The sequence below is a fragment of the Hyla sarda genome, unplaced genomic scaffold, assembly GCF_029499605.1.
Source record: "Hyla sarda isolate aHylSar1 unplaced genomic scaffold, aHylSar1.hap1 scaffold_3300, whole genome shotgun sequence".
Classification (NCBI taxonomy): Eukaryota; Metazoa; Chordata; class Amphibia; order Anura; family Hylidae; genus Hyla; species Hyla sarda.
In genome coordinates, this window is record NW_026610044.1 from 1 (window position 1) to 19,911 (window position 19,911).

At 43.1% G+C, this 19,911-nt stretch overlaps 1 protein-coding gene across 1 annotated transcript; it reads left to right on the plus strand.

Moving 5' to 3' along the window:
- Nucleotides 1–145: 145 nt before the first annotated feature.
- Nucleotides 146–18,010, plus strand: LOC130330261 (alpha-2-macroglobulin-P-like; the record flags this gene model as incomplete). The annotated part of the gene is made up of 8 exons (XM_056553570.1): nt 146–239; nt 5,587–5,707; nt 6,557–6,782; nt 12,321–12,447; nt 14,802–14,923; nt 15,080–15,131; nt 17,269–17,358; nt 17,934–18,010. Coding segments are annotated over 8 exons (909 nt in total), but the record flags the coding sequence as incomplete, so codon positions are not given.
- Between the last annotated feature and the right edge of the window lie 1,901 nt (nt 18,011–19,911).

Here is a 19,911-nt window from a genome sequence, read left to right on the forward strand (position 1 = left end):
TGACTATATAACAATGAATTTCTCCCTAGTTGAAAAAGCAAAACAGATTGCATGCTTTCTACTTCATCTAACAGGTGCACATTAAATAGACTTTTAAATAATTCTTCCTTTGTTCCTCTCCATTTTTTTGTATCACCTATAACAGGAAATTGGTATGAAGATACTGACAAACACTCGCATACTGCAGCCAGTGGAAAAACAGAGATGCGTACTGCCTCTAGACGTGTTGGAAATTCCCTGTAAGAAACTGTACTCTGACCTCTTTGCTATTATGCGCTTCCATAGAACCATTTGCATTTTAATCACAAGCAGGGCTGCCATCAGAAATTTCGGGGTCCCTCACACAGCTCAATGCCTGGGCCCGCCCGTGGCCTGCCCCCAATTTTTTATTTTATTTTCTAATTATATATTTCTAATTAGATTAGAGCAGAGTGCGGTGTTGAATAACACTGTGCTATTAAAGGAGTTGTCTGGTAAAAAAATAACTTATCCCCTATCCAAGGATAGGGCATAAGTTATAGATAGCGGGGGGTCCGAGCATTGGGCCCCCCGCTATCTACTGCACGGCTGGAAGGGGGGCATGCCGTACCCCGCACGGAGCGCTGGCCGACACACTCCTTCATGTACCCCATAGAGATATACTCTGCGGGGTACAGACGTTAGCTTCCAGCAAACTGCCAGGGAACTGCACCTCTTATGACCCCCATAACACCCCTGCATCTTTCATGACCCCCATAACACCCCTGCACCTCTTATCACCCCCATAACACCCCCCTGCACCTCTTATCACCCCCATAACACCCCTGCACCTCTTATCACCCCCATAACACCCCTACACCTCTCATGACCCCCCATAACAGGCCCATCCCACCTCTTATCACCCTTGCACCTCTTATGACCCGAATAACACCTCTCCCCTGCACCTTTTATCACCCCCATAACACCCCCCCCCACACACACACACACCTCTCTTCATCATTGTAGTCCCCTAACCACCATATGCGCCCAAAAATACCCCCCCCCACCCCTGCCCCTGGGCCCCCTGTGCCCCCCGCACCAGTTTACTTCCCTTGCTGGGGATCGATGCAACGGTGTGAGGTTGCTGCTCCTAGTCCTGTCACTGCACGAGGAGGATGCTGGTGATCGCGTCGGGACGTAGGCAGGGACAGGTCAGGTGATTGGAGTAGACATGCTTGCCTGCGTGGAGCATGTGACGTCTCTTCTCCCATCAGCCCCTGACCTGTCCGGCCCTGCTATGTTTCTTAAGGGGCCCGCGCCCTACAAAAAGGTAATTTAATAGAAATGTGCGGGCCCCCCCCCGACTATGAGGCCCGGTCATAGTCCTGGGGGCACCCAGCGGTCAGTGAGTTACAGTCGCAGTCACTCACTGACAGGCCAATTAAAAAAAAAAAAAAAAAAAAGGTCCAGGGACGTCTGGGCCCCCTAAAGCTCTGGGCCCCATATAGGTGTATGGGATGAACCCCCCTGACGGCGGCCCTGATCACAAGAATGTTTTTGAACAATTAGAAAGGAAGTTCTTAATTAAAGGCAAACAATTTTTTTGATTTCTTCACCATTTAGTAAAACTAGGAAGCCGTACATTGGATGTAGCTAAACTATAGTCTGTTGTAAAAAGTAGCTAGAATCTTAAATAAGCAAATCAAAATGATAACTTCAAATATGCAAAGCAGCTCTTCTACTATTGGAGGAAACATCCCTCAAGACAATGCTCATAACCTTCAGGAGTTTTGGAATATGACTGGGAATTGTGGGCCAAGGTAGAATCATTCTCAAAAGAAAGAGATTCAGTATATATACAAAAAGAAACAGAAACACATGCGCAATTATGTGCCATTACTCCTTAATCGAGATAATGCTCTGGTAATAACAAAGATGCGCTCACTTTTATGTGTTGTACATCAACACCAACAAAAGCCTGTAACCAACTTCTGTAGTTAGATCATTAGAGCGCAGCCAGCATCGTTCCCATCCTTGGAATCCCTATAAACGGCCTGAAAGATACTTGATCGAGGTCCTGTGTACACAGTTAAAAGGCCTATGCTTCCAAGCGGTCTCTCAATGCAGGGTTAGAATAATTAACCGAACCGGAGAAAAAAATATTAAATACATATTGAGTTTATTCACCAATGTACGGACAACGCATTTCAAGGGGTGGGACCCCCTCTTCATGAACTCATGTATTATTTTCTTGTCTGGTTTTGTTAATTATTCTAAGCCTGCTTTGAGAGAGCGCCTAGAAGCATCGGCCTTTTAACTGTGTACACAGGACATTGATCAAGTATTTCCGTGCGGACATTCTGAGGTCTGAACAAAGCCTTACCCATCTGCCCCAACCCCAGTACAGTTTCTAAACTCTTAAATTCCATGTTTGAAGACTCTTAAAGTGGTCGAGAATTGACTTGCTGTGACTCTACCTCCAAAAGGTGATGCCAGAGAGCCACCTGGAGGAAAGGTTCTTTACCCATTTTTTGACAGGGAGCATTGTATAGCCTATGGCTGACATTTATCACTGTCTTTAGACAGTTTTTTGTGTCTACAAAAGGCACAAAAAAGCCGCAAGCAGGGCTTATTTGCGCCTTTTTTCCCTCAAATAAATGTTTATTGTATTTTCACTCAGACAAGCATAAAACAAAACATAGCAATGAAAATGCAGTATTACTCCAGAGTGGTAATCCAATGACAGAAGTAACAAGTGTAAGATCAACAGACATATTACTATTGGTGTAAATAATCCGAGCTACCGAGTATCCACTCGCGTGGGGGAAAAAATGGGGGGGAGGCAATTGAGAAGGAAAGCTGGGGGGGGGGGGGGAGGGAAAGTGGGTAGGAGAGGGGAGAAGGAAAAGAGAAAGGAAAGAAAAGAAAAGAATCGAAGCAGGGAAAGGGAGGAAGTGAGGAAGAAAAGAATAGAAGAAAGGGAGGGAGAGAAGTAATGGAGATAGAAATACAGGAAGAAAAAAAGAGAAGTATCCACATCATAGGCACAAATAAAGTCCAAAGAACAACTTACCATCCCTAGGCGGTCCCGGCCCAGAGCTCACCCAGCGCTGTACCCAGGCAAGTCGTCCACATGAGACAGCAAGGAGAAAGGGCATGAAGGGTGATTTTAGGGTGCAACAACAGGAGATTGCATGTGCATGGTTGTGAATTTCGGTGAGGTGAGCAATGCTAACTATGGGGACCAGACTGCAGTATATTTGCGGAGAGAGCAATGGGAGTCTGCAAGAAGCTCCTCCATCCTATGCAAGTAAGATACTTCCTGAAGCCAAAACAAAAGGGTCGGTGGGACAGAGGAACTCCAAAGATGGGGGATTACCGTTCGGGCCTCTAAAAGCAGGAAACATAGAAGGGGCATAATGCCTCTCGCTACTGAACTCGGTAATATCTAGAGGAGGAGGGTGGTCGGGTCAAGGGTGAAATGGACCGCAGTCATACTGTGAATAGTGTCTAGCACCTGGGACCAGTAAGAGGAAAGGGAAGGGAAGTTGATCCAAATGTGTGTGATAGTCCCTCCCGGGGCCCCACATCTCCAGCACACATTGGGCACCAAGGGGTAGAAGCAGGAGAGGAGATCCGGCACGCTATACCACCTCGTAAGGAGCTTATAATTCGTTTCTTGCGCCTTGCAGGATGTAGAGGTTGCGTGGCACCACTTCACTGCAGTCGCCCACTCCTCGTTCGTTAGCGAGCATCCTATGACCATCTCCCAAGTGCGTCTAAAAGGGAGCGCATCTCCTGAGTGAGTCTAGATGAAGGCTATATAACACTCTGATCTTATGGCATATGGAGGATGTGGAGACACAGAGCCGCTTGAAAGGAGTCAGCGGGCGATGCAGCTGCAGAGACACCTTGGAAGCCCTGTAAAAATGGAGCAATTTTGCATACTGGAAACTGTCCGCAGGGGAAGGATCGACACCTTCCAGGATCGCGGAAAGCGGTTTTAAGTCAGAGGCGTCCAAGAAGTCTCTGAGCAACACACCCGGGTTTCTCTTCCTGCCTAGGAATGACGTAGCTGAGATGGCTGGGGAGAAGGCCACATTACCAAATACAGGAGATAGGGGGCCATTTGGTGACACTATGGGGGACCGTCGGAGGTACGATCGCCTCAACAGAGCAATTGAGGCCATTACCGGGGGTATGGAGTTCAGGGTTGCCCTAGGAATAGCATTATCAGGAAGCCAAAGAAGGGCTCCGGGGTCTATCTGGGTCTCGGATGATTCTAGGGCAATCCATATGTGGTAGCCCTTGGGGGGTGTTGGTAGTGGGGATATTGTTTCAGTAAATGAAGGGTTAATGTTAACCCTATAGTTTGTGACGCCAGGCTGAGGGCTAGTATGCTGAGGTAATTCTCCGGCCTATCGCCGCCCTTCCCAGTAATGATAGGTGCATGTAATAGAATGACTGAAGATCCACAAAGTAGTTGAACTTTAACTTTGAGAACTTTACTTAGATGATTGCGGTACATCCAATGAACAAATACAGTCTCAGGCAAACAGTCTCTATATATCTCAATGACTGACAATTGTTGCAGACCTTGAGTAAAATTTAAGTCTCTGAATTTAGGGTAATTGTTGCAGATCCGTCCAGATTTAGGGGATAGATAAGGTCCGGTGATCCTGCAGAGTGCTTAGGGATTGATGCACTCGCAATCCTAGATATATCAGCTGTTGCCGCAAGGCTCAGGCCTAACTCACTGCGATAGACAGCTGCGCAGATCCTGCTCGTTTGACAGCTCGGGAACAAGAGCAATGCTTACTGCTTGGCTGCACAGGAACAAGAGAGAGAACAATGGCCGCCGCTCCCTTATATGGGCAGGGGCGGGGCAGGGCGAATCTGATTGGTCTGAACATCTGCCATTCACTGTTACACAGTGTGAAGGGATTGACTGCGTCACAAGGACCTCCAAAGGTCCTTAAGCAGAAATACCATAGAGGTCACGTAACCACGTGACCCACAGGTCCTGCTATGCTATAGACAAGTAATTAACTATTTATAGGCATTGATATAATATTTACATGCTTCCTAAGTAAGCTATTAGTGCAATAACTATCTGGATGAGAGGTAACCAGGGGTGAACTAGACAATGGGAACCCCAACGTCCTAGGGACTCTGGCTAAGGGGACCCACACACGCACGTTCCGGATAGGATGTGGTACCGGGACACCACACACAGATTCCGGTCTCTGTTATGAAAGCTGTCAAGAACTCTTGCAAGATCGCAGAAAGGTAATAGCACTGACAGTCTGGGAGCTCCAGACCGCCATCTGTCTTCCTGCGTATCAATATTGATCGGGCAATACGTGGGTGTTTGCTAGCCCAGACAAAACCAGATAGGAGCTGATTCACCCTCTGAAAGAAGTGCTTCTTCAATGAAAAACATTAACCCATCGGTCCCATGATACTTTCTGAATTATTCAACTTTATGCAGCTTTAATTCATAAAATTTAGGAAAAATTCTAGATAATTAGTAATTTTCAAAGTAAGATACTTATTAATTAGAATTGTTTTGTATTCATTTAATGCTTGAACTGGAACTGAAGTTTACCATCAAATCTTTTTACTCAGTATTTGAAAAGCGGACTGAAGAATTTGAAAAGCGGACTCAAGAATTTGAACTCAAAATTAGAAAATTTTTCCCTGACACCTGGCTCTGGAACCTTGTCCTTATTGGGAATCCTGTGGATAGGTAATGTTTTCTTTGTAAAAACCTGTTTTACATAATAGAAATTGTGAGTTTATCCCATCACATATTGCGAGTTTATCCCATCACTTTATGTTGTTGGGCACTGGAGCACCCACTGACTGGAAAAGTGCAGGGGATGTAATTCTGATATAGCACTGCATCTTCTTTTGAGCTTTTCTGGATGACATGAAGAAAATTGATGCAATTTTTTGGGGGGGATCATTCGGAATGATATGATCTACTTACTTATTGCATTTTAATATGATGTTTCAGCACTACCTGAGCATATTATTAGGCTATTCCTTCTATCAACGTATTGAACATAGAACAATAAATAGCACTCCAGGCAAAGTAAATGCTCAGTGAAATCCAAATGTCACAATCGTCCGTGCTCAGAAAATCCAGTCGGTTTTGTAATGAATTTGTACTGTATAGCAAATAGCAACGTTTGGGGATAGGCCTGTGCAAATTGCATGAGGGATAAACGCCAAAGAAAGGATAGGGGATAAGATGTCTGATCACGGGGGTCCCGCTGCTGGAGCCCCTGCGATGTCCATGCAGCACCCGAGCTCTAAACAGTAAGTTTAGAGTACTGGGTTTCTGCGGCCGGAGACGTGACGTCACGCCAAGCTCCCTTGTGACATCCCACCATGGCCCCTCCATTCATGTCTATTCAAGTGACATAATAACCTATGAATAAACTCATTTTATATAGATTACCGTTTTGCTTTAGCTAGTGGATGTGTCTCGAATAGCAAGTTTATTTTGGTTATGTGTAATTTCTAGTTTTTAATACTAAAAAGTATCTTATTTCATGATTGTTTATCTTTATTTCTTTTTTTTTTTATATAGTAAACTTAGCCTAACAAGCATCCAAGTCACGGTCCCAGACACCATCACACAATTTAATGCTGGAGCCTTCTGTATGGGTAACGATGGTTTTGGCCTTTCCCCACAAGCTTCTTTGACTGTCTTTAAACCGTTCTTTGTAGATCTTGCTTTGCCTTATTCCATCATCCAAGGAGAGACGCTCTCTATCAAAGCGAATGTCTTCAATTATCTCAACCAGTGTTTAATGGTGAGTTATGAAAAGATGCCTGCAAAAATGTTTTAGGAAGCTTTGTGAGTATTATATTTCATTCTGTTTTTTTTTTTTCATTTGAAAGTTTCATATTATAAACAGTACATAAGCACGACAACAGGAGTCCCATCGACCCTAATAATGTTAACAGTTGAAGAAGGAATCTCAGAGATTGACAATTAGTAATGGCAAAGGTGGGAGACTATCACCAATATATATGAGCAAGTTTCAGCCATATGTAGTAAGGACCGGTCTTGCCTTAGGTCAGGGTGTTCCAAGATCCGATAGAAGAGTAACTACAAAACAGAGGAGGTGAGTATGAACAGGAAGGGGGGGAAGAAGTCTGTAAGGGGGGGGGGGTTAAGGAGTCACAGCTGCCATATGGGAGGCACGAGCAAGAGTAGCTCAACTTGCGTCTTCAGTTAGGAAGGTAGGGGACGTAGGCAGTGAGGGCAAGGTGGAGTGAAGTAAGGGAAGGTCCGCCATGGTGACTAAAGAGTCAGAAATGTTTCATATATCCTGTTGGACCAGCTAATTCATTCCTTGAGCCTTCAGATGTCATTGACTTTACTCTTCCACTCAGATATGGTTGGAGGGGAGTTTGTCTTCATTTTAGAGAGATGGAGTGCTAGGTTGTATTTAGAGGGATAAAAAGATGGGGAGGGCACACTGAGGGCAATAACGGCCATGGACAGGACAATCTGAGTGGAAGTAATTTCTCTCATTGCCTGCTCGATCCACCTCCAATAGGGGGGCAACGGTAGGGCAGTCCTACCAGATGTAGGAGAACCCCAGTTATTCTCATACCCCCAGCACAGATTAGTTTTTGACAATTTATAGGTTAAAAATAACACTCATGGGTCCTCTACCATCATGACAGCAGTTTATAATGGTTCTCCTGGAGTCAAACACACCTAGAGTAGCCATGCATATGAGTAAGGATTTGAGTAATCTTTGACTTGGAGAGGGTAATGCCTAGTTTCTGCTCCCATTAGGGAATGTATGGAGACTCATTCGCTGATCATGGATTAGTGATCATTTGGTAAAGAGACAAGATTTTACACTTTGAAGTGGATGAGGTAGAGATAAGACCCTCAAAAACACTAACTTGCACCATTGTTGGAAGGTGGAGATGTGTAAAGAGGTCGGAGAATGGTGTTAGAATGGTTTGTATTGTTTGTGTGTCTGGCGTCATCCCATTACTGCAGGACGCTCAGAGGTACTGAACCCAACAAAGACCACATGGGCAAGAAAGTCATGGAGGGGGCCCGAGTCAGCTAGGGAAGGAAAGAAAAAGGGATATAAGAGGAGGGGAAGGGGCCAGAGTAGGTGCCATGACTTTCCAGGTGGACATTAGACCAGAAAACATAGCAGGAGTAGAATTTCCAAAGTGTGGGCAGACAGGAGGGAGCCACAGGGCCTTATGGGTGTCATTTAGGAGGGCATGCACTTCTGAAGGTGCAATTGGGGCCACCATGTCAAGCCAGCGGTTTAACTGGATCGCTTTACAGTATCTGGGTGGCCTGTCCCTACTCCTGGCCAGGAGGGTGTGGGCAAGACATGGGCCCTTCTGTTTCCAAACAAATTCTGGGATTTAAGATCGGAGGGAATGAAAGGTAGGATTTCGGAGCCGTTGTTATGGTATACAATATCTTTGGGACTATATTTTTGCACAAGATATTTTCTGCCTAGCCAGCAAGGATAATAGTGGGACAAAATTCGTCTGCCAAAGCAGGCGGTAGATGGACATGCTAAAAATTGGAAATGGCACCAAAGTAAGTTAGAATTTCTTCAATTTGTGGGAGGGTAGTTACAGGTTGGGTAACAAGGAAAAGCAAATCATGCGATTGCTATAACTTTAAAGTTGGACTGGCCTATCCAGACGCCATGGACATCTTGGGGATTCCCTACTTTTCTGTAGGAGAGTCTCCAAGACTAAAATAAAGAAGCAGGGGGACCCTGCCTTGTACCGTTAAAGATGCTTAAGCTAGGGGAGAGGTAGTCATTTACTTTCAATTTGACATGAGGTTGACCATATAATGAAAGTATACTCTGAGTGACCTGCCTGGAAGGTCAAAGGCTTCTAGATTAACTTTCATGAAATTCCATCCCACCCCATCAAATGCCTTTTCGGCATCAATTCCTAGAACTGCCATAGGTATCCCAGGGGTCTTTGCATGATAAATTGTATGGAAAAGTTTGGCCGTGTTGTCCCACCCTTCCCGCCCAAGAACAAAACAAGCTTGTTTAGTTCAGAGCAGTGAGGGGATGATACCATGTATAAGAAGGAAAATAATTTTTGCCCATATTTTGAAATCTAGATTTAGGAGGGAGATAGGCCTTTGTGGATCCTTTCCTTTTTTGTGGATAAGCGTTGTGTGCTTCTTGGGTTTGTTTGGGTAGAGGGAGTTGCATGTACAGGGAGTTGCATGTACAGAGTAAATGAGGGATTAGGACAGTTAAGAATTTCTTATATTATAATAGGGGTGTCCGTATGGGCTGGGGCTTTTACCTGGCGGGAAACTGTAGACGACCTTGGTCAGTTCAGATTCAGTGATTAGTATGTGAAGGTTCTCAGCAGAGAGGTCCAGGGTGGGTAGAGTAAGTGAGGAGAGGAAACTATGAATAAGGGCTTCTCTGGCAAAGGGTGGAAGGAGATGCTCAGAATGTTTGAGGTTATACAGCTCAGAATAGAAATGCTGAAAGGCTGCAGTGATAGAATCGGTAATATGGTTTGTGTCACGCATGTGGTCTTGGATGGCATGGATATGTGCCCTATCCCTTGTCTCCTTGATTAGAGAGGGCATGACCCTGCCTTGTTGCCATGGGCAAAGTTACATTGTCAGGAGTATAAAAGTGCCTTAGCTGATCGTGTGTATTAAATATTTCACAATTTCTCCCTCAGCAATAGAAGGTCAGCATGAGTGTACATCATTCTAGAGATTTTTTTAAACTTACATTTTATTGAACATTTTCAAGTTTTTACAAAAAATATTAATAAATGCATTTTGTGTACAAGATTCAAGGGAAGTGCACCAAGGCACCTCTTAGTATACTGCAAAACATCACTGTAATAAATAGGATTTTATGCATGTATTCCAAAGCAGCTATTTGGGCAAGGATAGAATCAATCGCTTTCTGTGCCATGCGTTTTACCCTAGACCCCTAAGGGATAAAGATTCCCCTAATGTAGGCCTTATGTGTCTCCCAGACCAGAGGGTATGAATGTGTAGACCAAACATTGTCGGAGAAGAACGTAGAGATATGCGCAAACATATGCGCAAGATATCCTCATACACTGAGTCTCTGTCAAGAAGCGTCTTATTAAGTCGCCACCTTCACTTCCTGCCCGGGAGATGAGCCATATGGAGAGTAATAACCACAGAAGCATGATTTGATAAACATATTGTCAATGTATGCCTAAGTTAGGGTAGGTAGAACACTGGAGCGAAGTAGGACATAATCAAGCCTTCGGTATAAGTTGTTTACTGTTGAGAAAAATGTTTAGTCTAGCATGGAGGGGTGCAGTGTCCTTCACGAGTCAAGTAGACATGCCTCATGTAGGGATGTGTGTAACCTGCGTAGGGCTCATTATGAAATTAAAGAGCGCTTTGTCGTGGAATCAACCAGGTTAAAGTCGCTGCCTAGGACTATTGGGCCCTCGCAAAGAGCTTAAGCTCCTCCAGTGTTTTTAGCAGCCAGTGAACCTGGCCCTAGTTCAGGGCATATATGTAAGCCAAAATGTATGCACTAGAGGCAATAGAGGCTCACTCATCCAAGTCGAAGTATTTACTGAGGAGTTGAAAGCGGAAACCTTTGTGGATTGCTATCGAGACCCCTTTGGAGGTGGGATTGGTGGAGTATTACCAGTGTGATAAGTATCTCTTTAGGAACAGCAGTATTTAGCGGACCGAAATGGGTTTCCTGAAGAAATGCTATGGAGGTTTTGAGTTTGCGCAGAACAGCAATGACATGATGTCTCTTGTTAGGACTATTCAGCCCTTTAACATTATAAGTAATTCCTTGGTTGAACTTGATGGACGGATGTCTTAACTATGTAACTATGTAAGTAGAGGTCACAGTCATCTGTCACAGTCGCCGCAGTCATCTGTCACAGTAGCCGAGTCAGAGCGTGGGTGAGAGCGAGGTGAGACAATGAGAGGGCAAAGAGTCACTAAGGAGCTGCTGAGGAGTGGAGGCAATAATATACAATCCAGTGATAACATGGCATAACTGCAACACAGCAATGTGAATAACTGAAAGAAAACAGCCTGATACAAAGCAGTGCAACCTCACAGTAGGGAGGACCGGGAGGAGGAAGAAGTGGAAGGTCATCTTCGGTTTTCCATTTTCCCGGCGAGTATAAACTTTCCAGGGTTCGAAAAACAGTAGTGCAGAAGATCTTCTGAGGTGGCCATGGGTAGTGAGGACGGCTAGACCAAAGGGTACAGCCAGGCGTATTGAACATTATGAGTTGTGGCAGGTCTACCAAAGGTTTCATGATTCTTCTCTTTGCAAGAATAGACGGTGCAATGTCCTGATAGAAGGCAAGTTGTGTGTTGCCATACATCATCGGATGTTGCCATACAACATATTGCCGCAGTAGTGAAGATTTTTTGTTTGTCGCCTTTTTTTTTTCTTGTCCTCTTCTGTTTTCCATTAGTTATTGACTATTTTGTCTCCCTCTTTTTTATTTTTTATTTTTTGCTCACGATGGTTTAATTTTTTTCCACAAAGGAAGAGACAAAAAAAGTGAATAAACAGTGGCTCTTCCGGTCAGTGAGCAACTGAGGAAAGAGAAAACACCACACCACAACAACCAGACAGAGGTATCAGCAGAGAGCACTGTGGTCAGGCAGAAAATAATAACTAAACTTCCTCTGTAGTATAGAACAGCTGATCATTCCTGGAAGGATTAAGATTTTTTTAATAGAAGTAATTTACAAATATTTACATATATTTAATTTACAAATCTGTTTAACTTTATAGAGCTAGTTGATGTGAAAAAAAAATTGTGCTCCACCAGAGTACCCCTTTAAATTTCAGTGCCAAATGTGCTTTGAACCATGGCAATTTTATTTAAGAAATAACAAATAGATGGTGTATGGTGGGAGGGGATGTGTCCATCCTTGTGGAGGTGGGAGGTGATTTGTGTGTCTGCTCATGCAGTCTTGTCTATGAGTAATCTCTTGTCCATGAGTCATGGACAAGAGATGACTCATAGACAAGACTGCATGAGCAGACACACAAATCACCTCCCACCACCACAAGGATGGACACATCCCCTCCCACTACACACCAATTACCTCCCACCACCACAAGGAGGGACACGCCCCTTCCCCTGAGAGGATTTATAACACTCTGAGCTAATAAAAAGAGGTATGAAAATTTGATGTACATGGTCAGGATTAGGTACAGTTTTTGTGGGATCTGACAAGTACACTTTAAAGTTGGTTTATCCATTTAAACATTAGATTTTCTTCAAATTAAAGTGAGATCCTGTGTTCTCAGCAGCTCATGTGCTTTGTTGCTTAGGTCCAGGTAACCCTGCTCAGCTCTACAGATTTCTCAGTGAAGAATTGCCAGGGCTGCCTGAGGTCTATTTGTGTCTGCGCCGGTCAAACAGCTGCCATTAGCTGGAGTATCACTCCCAACATCATAGGTAATTTCCACAAGGCTTCAGAATCGGGTACAATAATATGAAACTATTTACTTTAATTATATTTTAAAAGCCCAGCACGCTTTCATTCATTTTGAGGATGAAAAATGCTTATTTATGGACAGTGATAAAAATACAGATTCATAGGACAGACATATACCGATATGATTATGTAAGACATGCCTAAGGGTAAGTTCATAGGCACTTCATGGCAGATTTTCTCTCTTTGGATTTTCTGACACAAAATCTGCAATACAGAGGAATCAAAACAGATGAGATTGGAACAAATCCCACTGTGGGAACAGACCTACGGTGTATATTTCTTAGTCTACAGTTTTATTGCGGAAGCATTGTCAATTGAGTGTAGATTTTCCCTATTGACATTAATGGGGAAGTAAAATCTGCAATGAATTTGCAGTGAAATGTATTGTTGCAGATTTTGCTATGGATTTCCTTTAGCATTCACAGTGTATCAACAACATAAATTGACATCTACTCCGCAGGTCAATTTCCACATGGGAAATTTAGTGTGTGGTGACCTGTGGAGCATTTTATATGTTGGCCCACCAGGAAAAATCCTTCATTTGATCAGGCTGACTGTTACAAGCTGCCTGTAGATTAGATCACTTGCTGCTGGGATTTTTAGTCTTTACTGATGCCCAATTTATGAGTATAAAAGTGTTACTGTAAATATGTACTTCCATATAACTCATTTGGGGCCTACCTGGAGATCCATAGAACAACACTACAAGCAGTGCATTGATGGGTCCTCCCCAGTCCTGTTACCGATGTTTGAAGCACACTTATGCCCTGAGTGTGCTTCATACACAGTGGGTCCTGGCTACTATCAGCAGCCAGGACCCAGGGTTAATGCTGGACATCTCCGATTCGGGCCAATGCCCGGCATTAACCCTCTAGATGCCGCAAGCAAAGTGGATCGCGATGTATTAAATATTAAAATAACGATCCCGGCAGCTCAGCGGAGCTAATCGGGACTGTCGCAGTGAAATCGCGATGTCCCGATCAGCTAAGTGGATGGCGGGAGAGCCCTTACCTTGCTGTCCGATTGGTGCTCTGATGTCCCGAGCCATGGCAGGCTGGAGCAGCAGAGCACCGATTACACTGATCAATGCTTAGCCAAAGCTTAGCATTGAACAGTGTAGGCAATCGAAATAGTGTAAAAAAAAAAGTTAATAAATGTGAATAAGCCCCTCTCCTTATAAAAGTTTAAATCACTCCCCCATTTCCCATTTTTAAAATAAAATAGTGTAATCAAAAATGAACATAAACATGTGGTACCGCCACGTGCGTAAATGTCCGAACTATTAAAATATAAGGTTAGCTAAACTGCACGGTCAATTCCATACACGTAAAAAAATACCAAGGTCCAACATTGTGCATTTTTGGTTACTTCATATACCCTAAAATAAAAAAAAGCGATCAAAAAGTCCTATCAAAACAAAAATGGCACAGATAAAAACTACAGATCACAGAACAAAAAATTTGTCCCCATACACATCTCCGTATATGGAACAATAAAAAGATTATATCGGTCAGAAGATGACAATTTTAAACATACCAATTTTGGTGCATGTAGTTAGGATTTTTTTAAAAGTAAAACTAAACTAAAACCTACATATATTGGTATCCTTGTAACTGTATGGATCTACAGAATAAAGAAAAGGTGTCGGTTGTACCAAAAAGTGCACTGCATAGCAATGGAAACCCCCTAAAGTTACAAAATGGTGTTTATTTATTTATTTTTTCTTTCACCTCACAAATAAGATATTATTTTTTTTGCTTTGCCACAGATTATGTTATGAGTGATGTTATTACAAAGTACAATTGGTGACACACACAAAAAAAAGCCCTTATATGAGTCTGTAGGTGCAAAATTGAAAGCGGTATGATTTTTAGAAGGGGAGGAAGAAAGATGAAAATCAGTCTGGACTTTAAACATCTTAACCCCTATCCAAAGGATAGGGGAAAAGGTGTTAGATCATGGGGGTCCCCAGCGGCTGCGACACCCCTGTCATTCGGTGCACATAGTGAACTCTGCTCTGTGCCCGATGACTGGTGATGCCACCCGCCATGCCCCCTCCATTCACGCCTATGGGAGGAGACGTGAAGGCTATGATCTTGCCATCAGGCCTCCTCCCATAGACATGAATGGAGGGGGCGTGGCGTGACATCACGAAAACGGAAGCTGCAAGCTTCCATGCTCCGTATGCCGCCTCTGCTAGCCTGGAGATCGCGGGGGTATCCACATTTTATCTCACATGATGTTTACAGCGGAGCACCCCTTTAAGGCCAAAATGGGCTGTGTCCTTATATATATATAATTATGTGTTCCCTAGGATCGTTGACCCTGACAGTGAGAGTAGAAGCAGTGACCAGCAAAGAATTATGCAATGGGAAGGTACCATACGTGCCCGCAAAAGGAAATATAGACATACTGCAAAGACAACTTCTTGTCAAGGTAAATTTCAGAAATCTATAGTAACACTGTATAAACATATGTTCAAAATAATGTATGTCCCAATGGGATTGACTTATAAGTTATATGATTTTTTGTTCATAACTAAATTTGCCTTTAGCGTTTCTTTCTTTCTTTCTTTATTTTTATCTCATTTAGCCTGGAGGCATCAGGAAAGAAATTACTGAAAATATCTACCTATGTCTGAACGGTAACACATATTTATTTTGGAGTTGGTTAGTGGAGAGTTTGTTGGATAGATTTAACCCTTAATTTACCAAACACCGATTAGCCATAACATTACAACCTAATGCCTCATATTGCATTGCTCCCCCTCGGCTCCACAAGACTTTGGAAAGTGCAGACCCTGTGAGTCCTGTAAGGTGTGAGGTGCGACCTTATGGATGGGACTTGTTCCTCCAGCACATCGCATAAATGATCAAACGGGTTGAGATCTGGGAAATCTGAAGGCCGAGTCACCACTTTGATCTTTTTTTTCATGTTCGGCATTCCTTGACAATTGTGTGTGGTTGGGGAATTAACTTGCTGACAGAGGCCACTGCTATTAGGGATCCCGCTAGATACGTGCCACAGTAATATTGACATGACGCCAGGACCCAAGTTTTCCAGCAGAACATTTGAGGGTGATATACAAAAACCGGAAGAGAAAAAGTTGACCTGTTGCCCATAGCAACCAATCAGATTGCTTCATTTATATTCTAGAAATAAAAAAAGCAATCTGATTGGTTGTTATGGGCAACATGTCAACTTTTCCCTTGCACAGATTTTAATAAATCACTCCAATTGCACAGAGCATCACACTGCCCTTAGGTCTGTCTTCTTCCTCTGATCTATAAAAGTGCCATCTTTTCTCTAGGTAAGCGATGCACCCAGCCGTCTATATAATATTAAAGGGGTTATCCACCATGAGGTAATTTTAGTACGTACCTGCCAGACAGTAATGGACATGCTTAGGAAGAATCCGTGCTTGTCTTGGGGCTAAATGGCTGTTGTGAGATTACCATAACACTGTGGCTAGCTTTTTGTGAACTGACTGTTTCCTGTTGAAGTTCGGTCTTTTAAACTACAAATCCCATTGTTCCTTGTTTGAAATTGAGAGGTCACTTTCCTCCCTCCCACAAATGAGCCACCCCACCCACTGAAACACAAATGAGCTGCATTCCATTCAAAAGACCAGTGTTCTCTAACTAGGGTGCCTGCAGCTGCTGCAAAATGATCTCTCTCCCACCCAGCGGTTGCTCCACCCATTGGAGCAGGGCAGGCTCCCTTTGCACACCTGACTGGTAATGTCATGTCTCGACACACTGCAAACTGGAAAAATCTGAGACCTAAGTTTGCTGCTAAAAATAAATATTCGGGTGAAAATGACAGAAGAATTGCGAGACCACGGTCGCACACAGGTACAGACACTATATTATGAACTACACTAACTTTACAGCCCCTGTAGCACAGTCAAATAAAAAAAAATTAAAAATCCTGGAATACCCCAGAAAATGAATGAATTATCAGAATGGGCCACCTGCTTCCACTGCTCCATGGTTCAGTATTGATGCTGATGTGTCTATTGTAGGTACTTTCCTTGGTGGACAGAAGTCAGGATGGACACACTGACCGGTCGGAGGCTATTCAGCCCCATGTACAGCAAGCTGCTATGCTCTGTGTGACCTGACGCCTTACTATCATAGCCAAAACAACATTTTCCATCACATTGCTTTACTAAAGCTGTGGGATCCGACCAGATGGGCTAGCCTGTATCCTCTCCTGCATCAATGATGTTTTGGCAGCCCCATCTTCCTTTTGGAGAAGACCTCACATGACCATTGCAGCAAATAAGCAGCATCAGTGGTCAAGTGGCATACTCTGGGCATCACCAGTCAGTGATGGGAGTCGATGACGATGCCTGGAGTATGGCATGTGACCACTGAGGCCGCTGATTCATTGGAAGGTCACTTGACATTCACTCCATAATGAAGAGTGGTGTGCCAACGGGCTACTCGGGATAAGCACTGCATTGGAGATGTGAGGAGATGCGGGTTTGTTATTTTAATGCATTTAGGACACAAAAAAAATAATAAACAAATAGAACCTGGATAACACCTTTAATATATTTTATCCCTGACAGGTGATATTGCCACTTGATAATCCATGTTATTCTCTTCACATTTCAGTAGTTTTAATGTTATAGCTGATCTGTGTATAACCCTTGTAGACCTGTATATAAGACTTTTTTTCTTGGAAAATTCTACCATATATGAACCACCAGGATAGGACTTCTGGAAGAGATAAAATATGTTGTCTAAAAATTTTATTTCTCGATTTCTTTCTAGCTTCCGTGAACAGCATACAGAGACTATTCTCACTTACGCTTCCAAGTATATGGGTGAAAAAATCAGAGAGCGCCTATATATCTGTGCTGGGTAAGAGAAAAAAGTCACTACTGAAATCTTAAACGGGTGGAAAACATTTTTTTTTAAATCAACTGGTGCCAGAAGGTTAAACAGATTTGTAAATTAATTCTATTTAAAAATCTTAATCCTTCCAGTACTTATCAGCTGCTATATGCTACAGAGAAAGTTGTGTAGTTCTTTCCAGTCTGACCACAGTGCTCTCTGCTGACACCTCTGTCCGTGTCAGGAACTGTCCAGAGTATCAGCAGAGAGCATTGTGGTCAGACTGGAAAGAACTACACAACCTTCTCTGTATTATACAGCAGCTGATAAGTACTGGAAGGATTAAGATTTTTAAGTAAAAGTCATTTACAAATCTGTTTAACTTTCTGGCACCAGATGTTTTCCACCAGAGTACCCCTTTAAAGGTAAATGATGGTAAACAAGAGGGGGATTTACTAAGAACAGCGCTTCATTTGCTGATTTACGCTTTCCCTAGTCAACCTTGCTGGATTTATTGAGAGGCACACGCATCTGAGGATGTCCTTTTTAACTAAATTTTTTGTCCTTTAGCAAGCATATGTTGTAATGAACTCCTCATGCAGGGAGCCAAGCCTCCTTCACGCAGGGTCGAGCTTTCTTCATGCTGAATTTACTTCAGGTCACTCCAAACATTGATTAGAAATATCCCAAAGATGATCAAGAATGGGAGGATGCAACAAATGACTCGGCACTCAAGATAATGCTTATGTGGGGTTTATTTCATACGCAATCCAAGTAGATAACGTTTCGGTCAGGTATTGACCTTCATCAGATCTGGATTGCTGCGGAGTATAGTGCTTGAAGATGCAGCTAAAAAACGCTGTGATATAGGTCCTTTGTAGAGCGACCGTAGTCTACTACGTTCTCTCTACACAGGACCCATATCACAGCGTTTTTAGCCGCATCTTCAATCACTATACTCTGCAGCAATCCAGATCTGATGAAGGTCAATACCTGACCGAAACGTTATCTACTTGGATTGCGTATGAAATAAACCCCACATAAGCATTATCTTGAGTGCCGAGTCATTTGTTGCATTTAAGTAAGGATTGGGACCCTACTCGTGCACCCATCATCTGGATTAAGAGTGCCATATTGTGTTACTAGTTCAAGAATGGGAGGAGCCAGCGCTAAATTTCAAACATTATAGCAAAGGGTCTGAATACTTATGTCCATGACACATTTTTATGTTTAATAAATTAGCAAAAATTCTCATTATGGGGCAACAAAATGTGAATAAAATGAAAGGTTCTAAAAACTTCCCGAATGTATTGTATATGTGAACATTTTGTCTCAGGTGATATTATAGGGACAGCGCTGCAGAACCTCGATAGACTTATCGTAATGCCGTATGGCTGTGGAGAACAAAACATGCTGACCATGGGACCCACTATATATGTGCTGGATTATCTCAAAGCCACCGGACAGCTGGACACTACTCAGAAAGATAAAGGCATAGGTTACCTGCAAAGCGGTGAGTTATAACTTTTTTTTTCCCATAAGGTTTAATAGTGTTGGAGCTGATCTGTATGAGATCTTCCATGTACATATGGTATATGGACCCTCTAGTAAGGATCTGATATTAGATTCTGTATAAAGATATACAGATCACCAATGATTTAAATAGATGAAAAGTATTCATTTGGTACAATTTGTGCTTTGTGAAAGTTTGAATTTGTTCTTAAGCCTTCAGCAAAAACTAAACTAAACATCTTTACCATCTACCATTGTAATGTTCCCTGCTACCAGGATACCAGCGACAGCTCTCCTTCAAACGCTCTGATGGCTCATACAGTGCATTCGGAATGAGCGATGCCGAAGGAAGTACTTGGTAAATATTTTAAACCCTCTTCTTTTGTTCCTTTTTTGTGGCTTTAAAGGGGTACTCCGGTGGAATTTTTTTTATTTTTTCAAATTAACTGGTGCCAGAAAGTTAAACAGATTTGTAAATGACTTCTATTTAAAAATCTTAACCCTTCCAGTACTTATCATCTGCTGTATACTACAGAGGAAGTTGTATTTCTTTCTGGAGTTCTTTTCTGTCTGACCACAGTGCTCTCTGCTGACACCTCTGTCCGTATCAGGAACTGTCCAGAACAGGAGAGGTTTGCTATAGGTATTTGCTTGTACTCTGGACAGTTCCTGACATGGACAGAGGTGTCAGCAGAGAGCACTGTGGTCAGACAGAAAATAACTCCGTAAAGAAAAACAACTTCCTGTGGAGCATACAGCAGCTGATAAGTACTGGAAGGATTAAGATTTTTATACAGAAGTAATTTATAAATCTAAAAGTAAACAAGAAACAACAGTGGCACCGATACCTTGGGCCTCCTAAGACCACGAGATGGAGACGGCGTCCCGCTAGACTGGAAATCCACCCTGGCAACGGAGGTGCTAGGACAATAAAGACCGTAGTCACCAAATAGTAGTAAATGAAGAAAAAAGGTGTCCTGCACTCACCGCTTCTGTCCAGGTAATCCTGCTCCCATCTCGGGTCACGACTCGAACACGGAGGGCATGGGTTGTGGAGCGCTCAGAGGC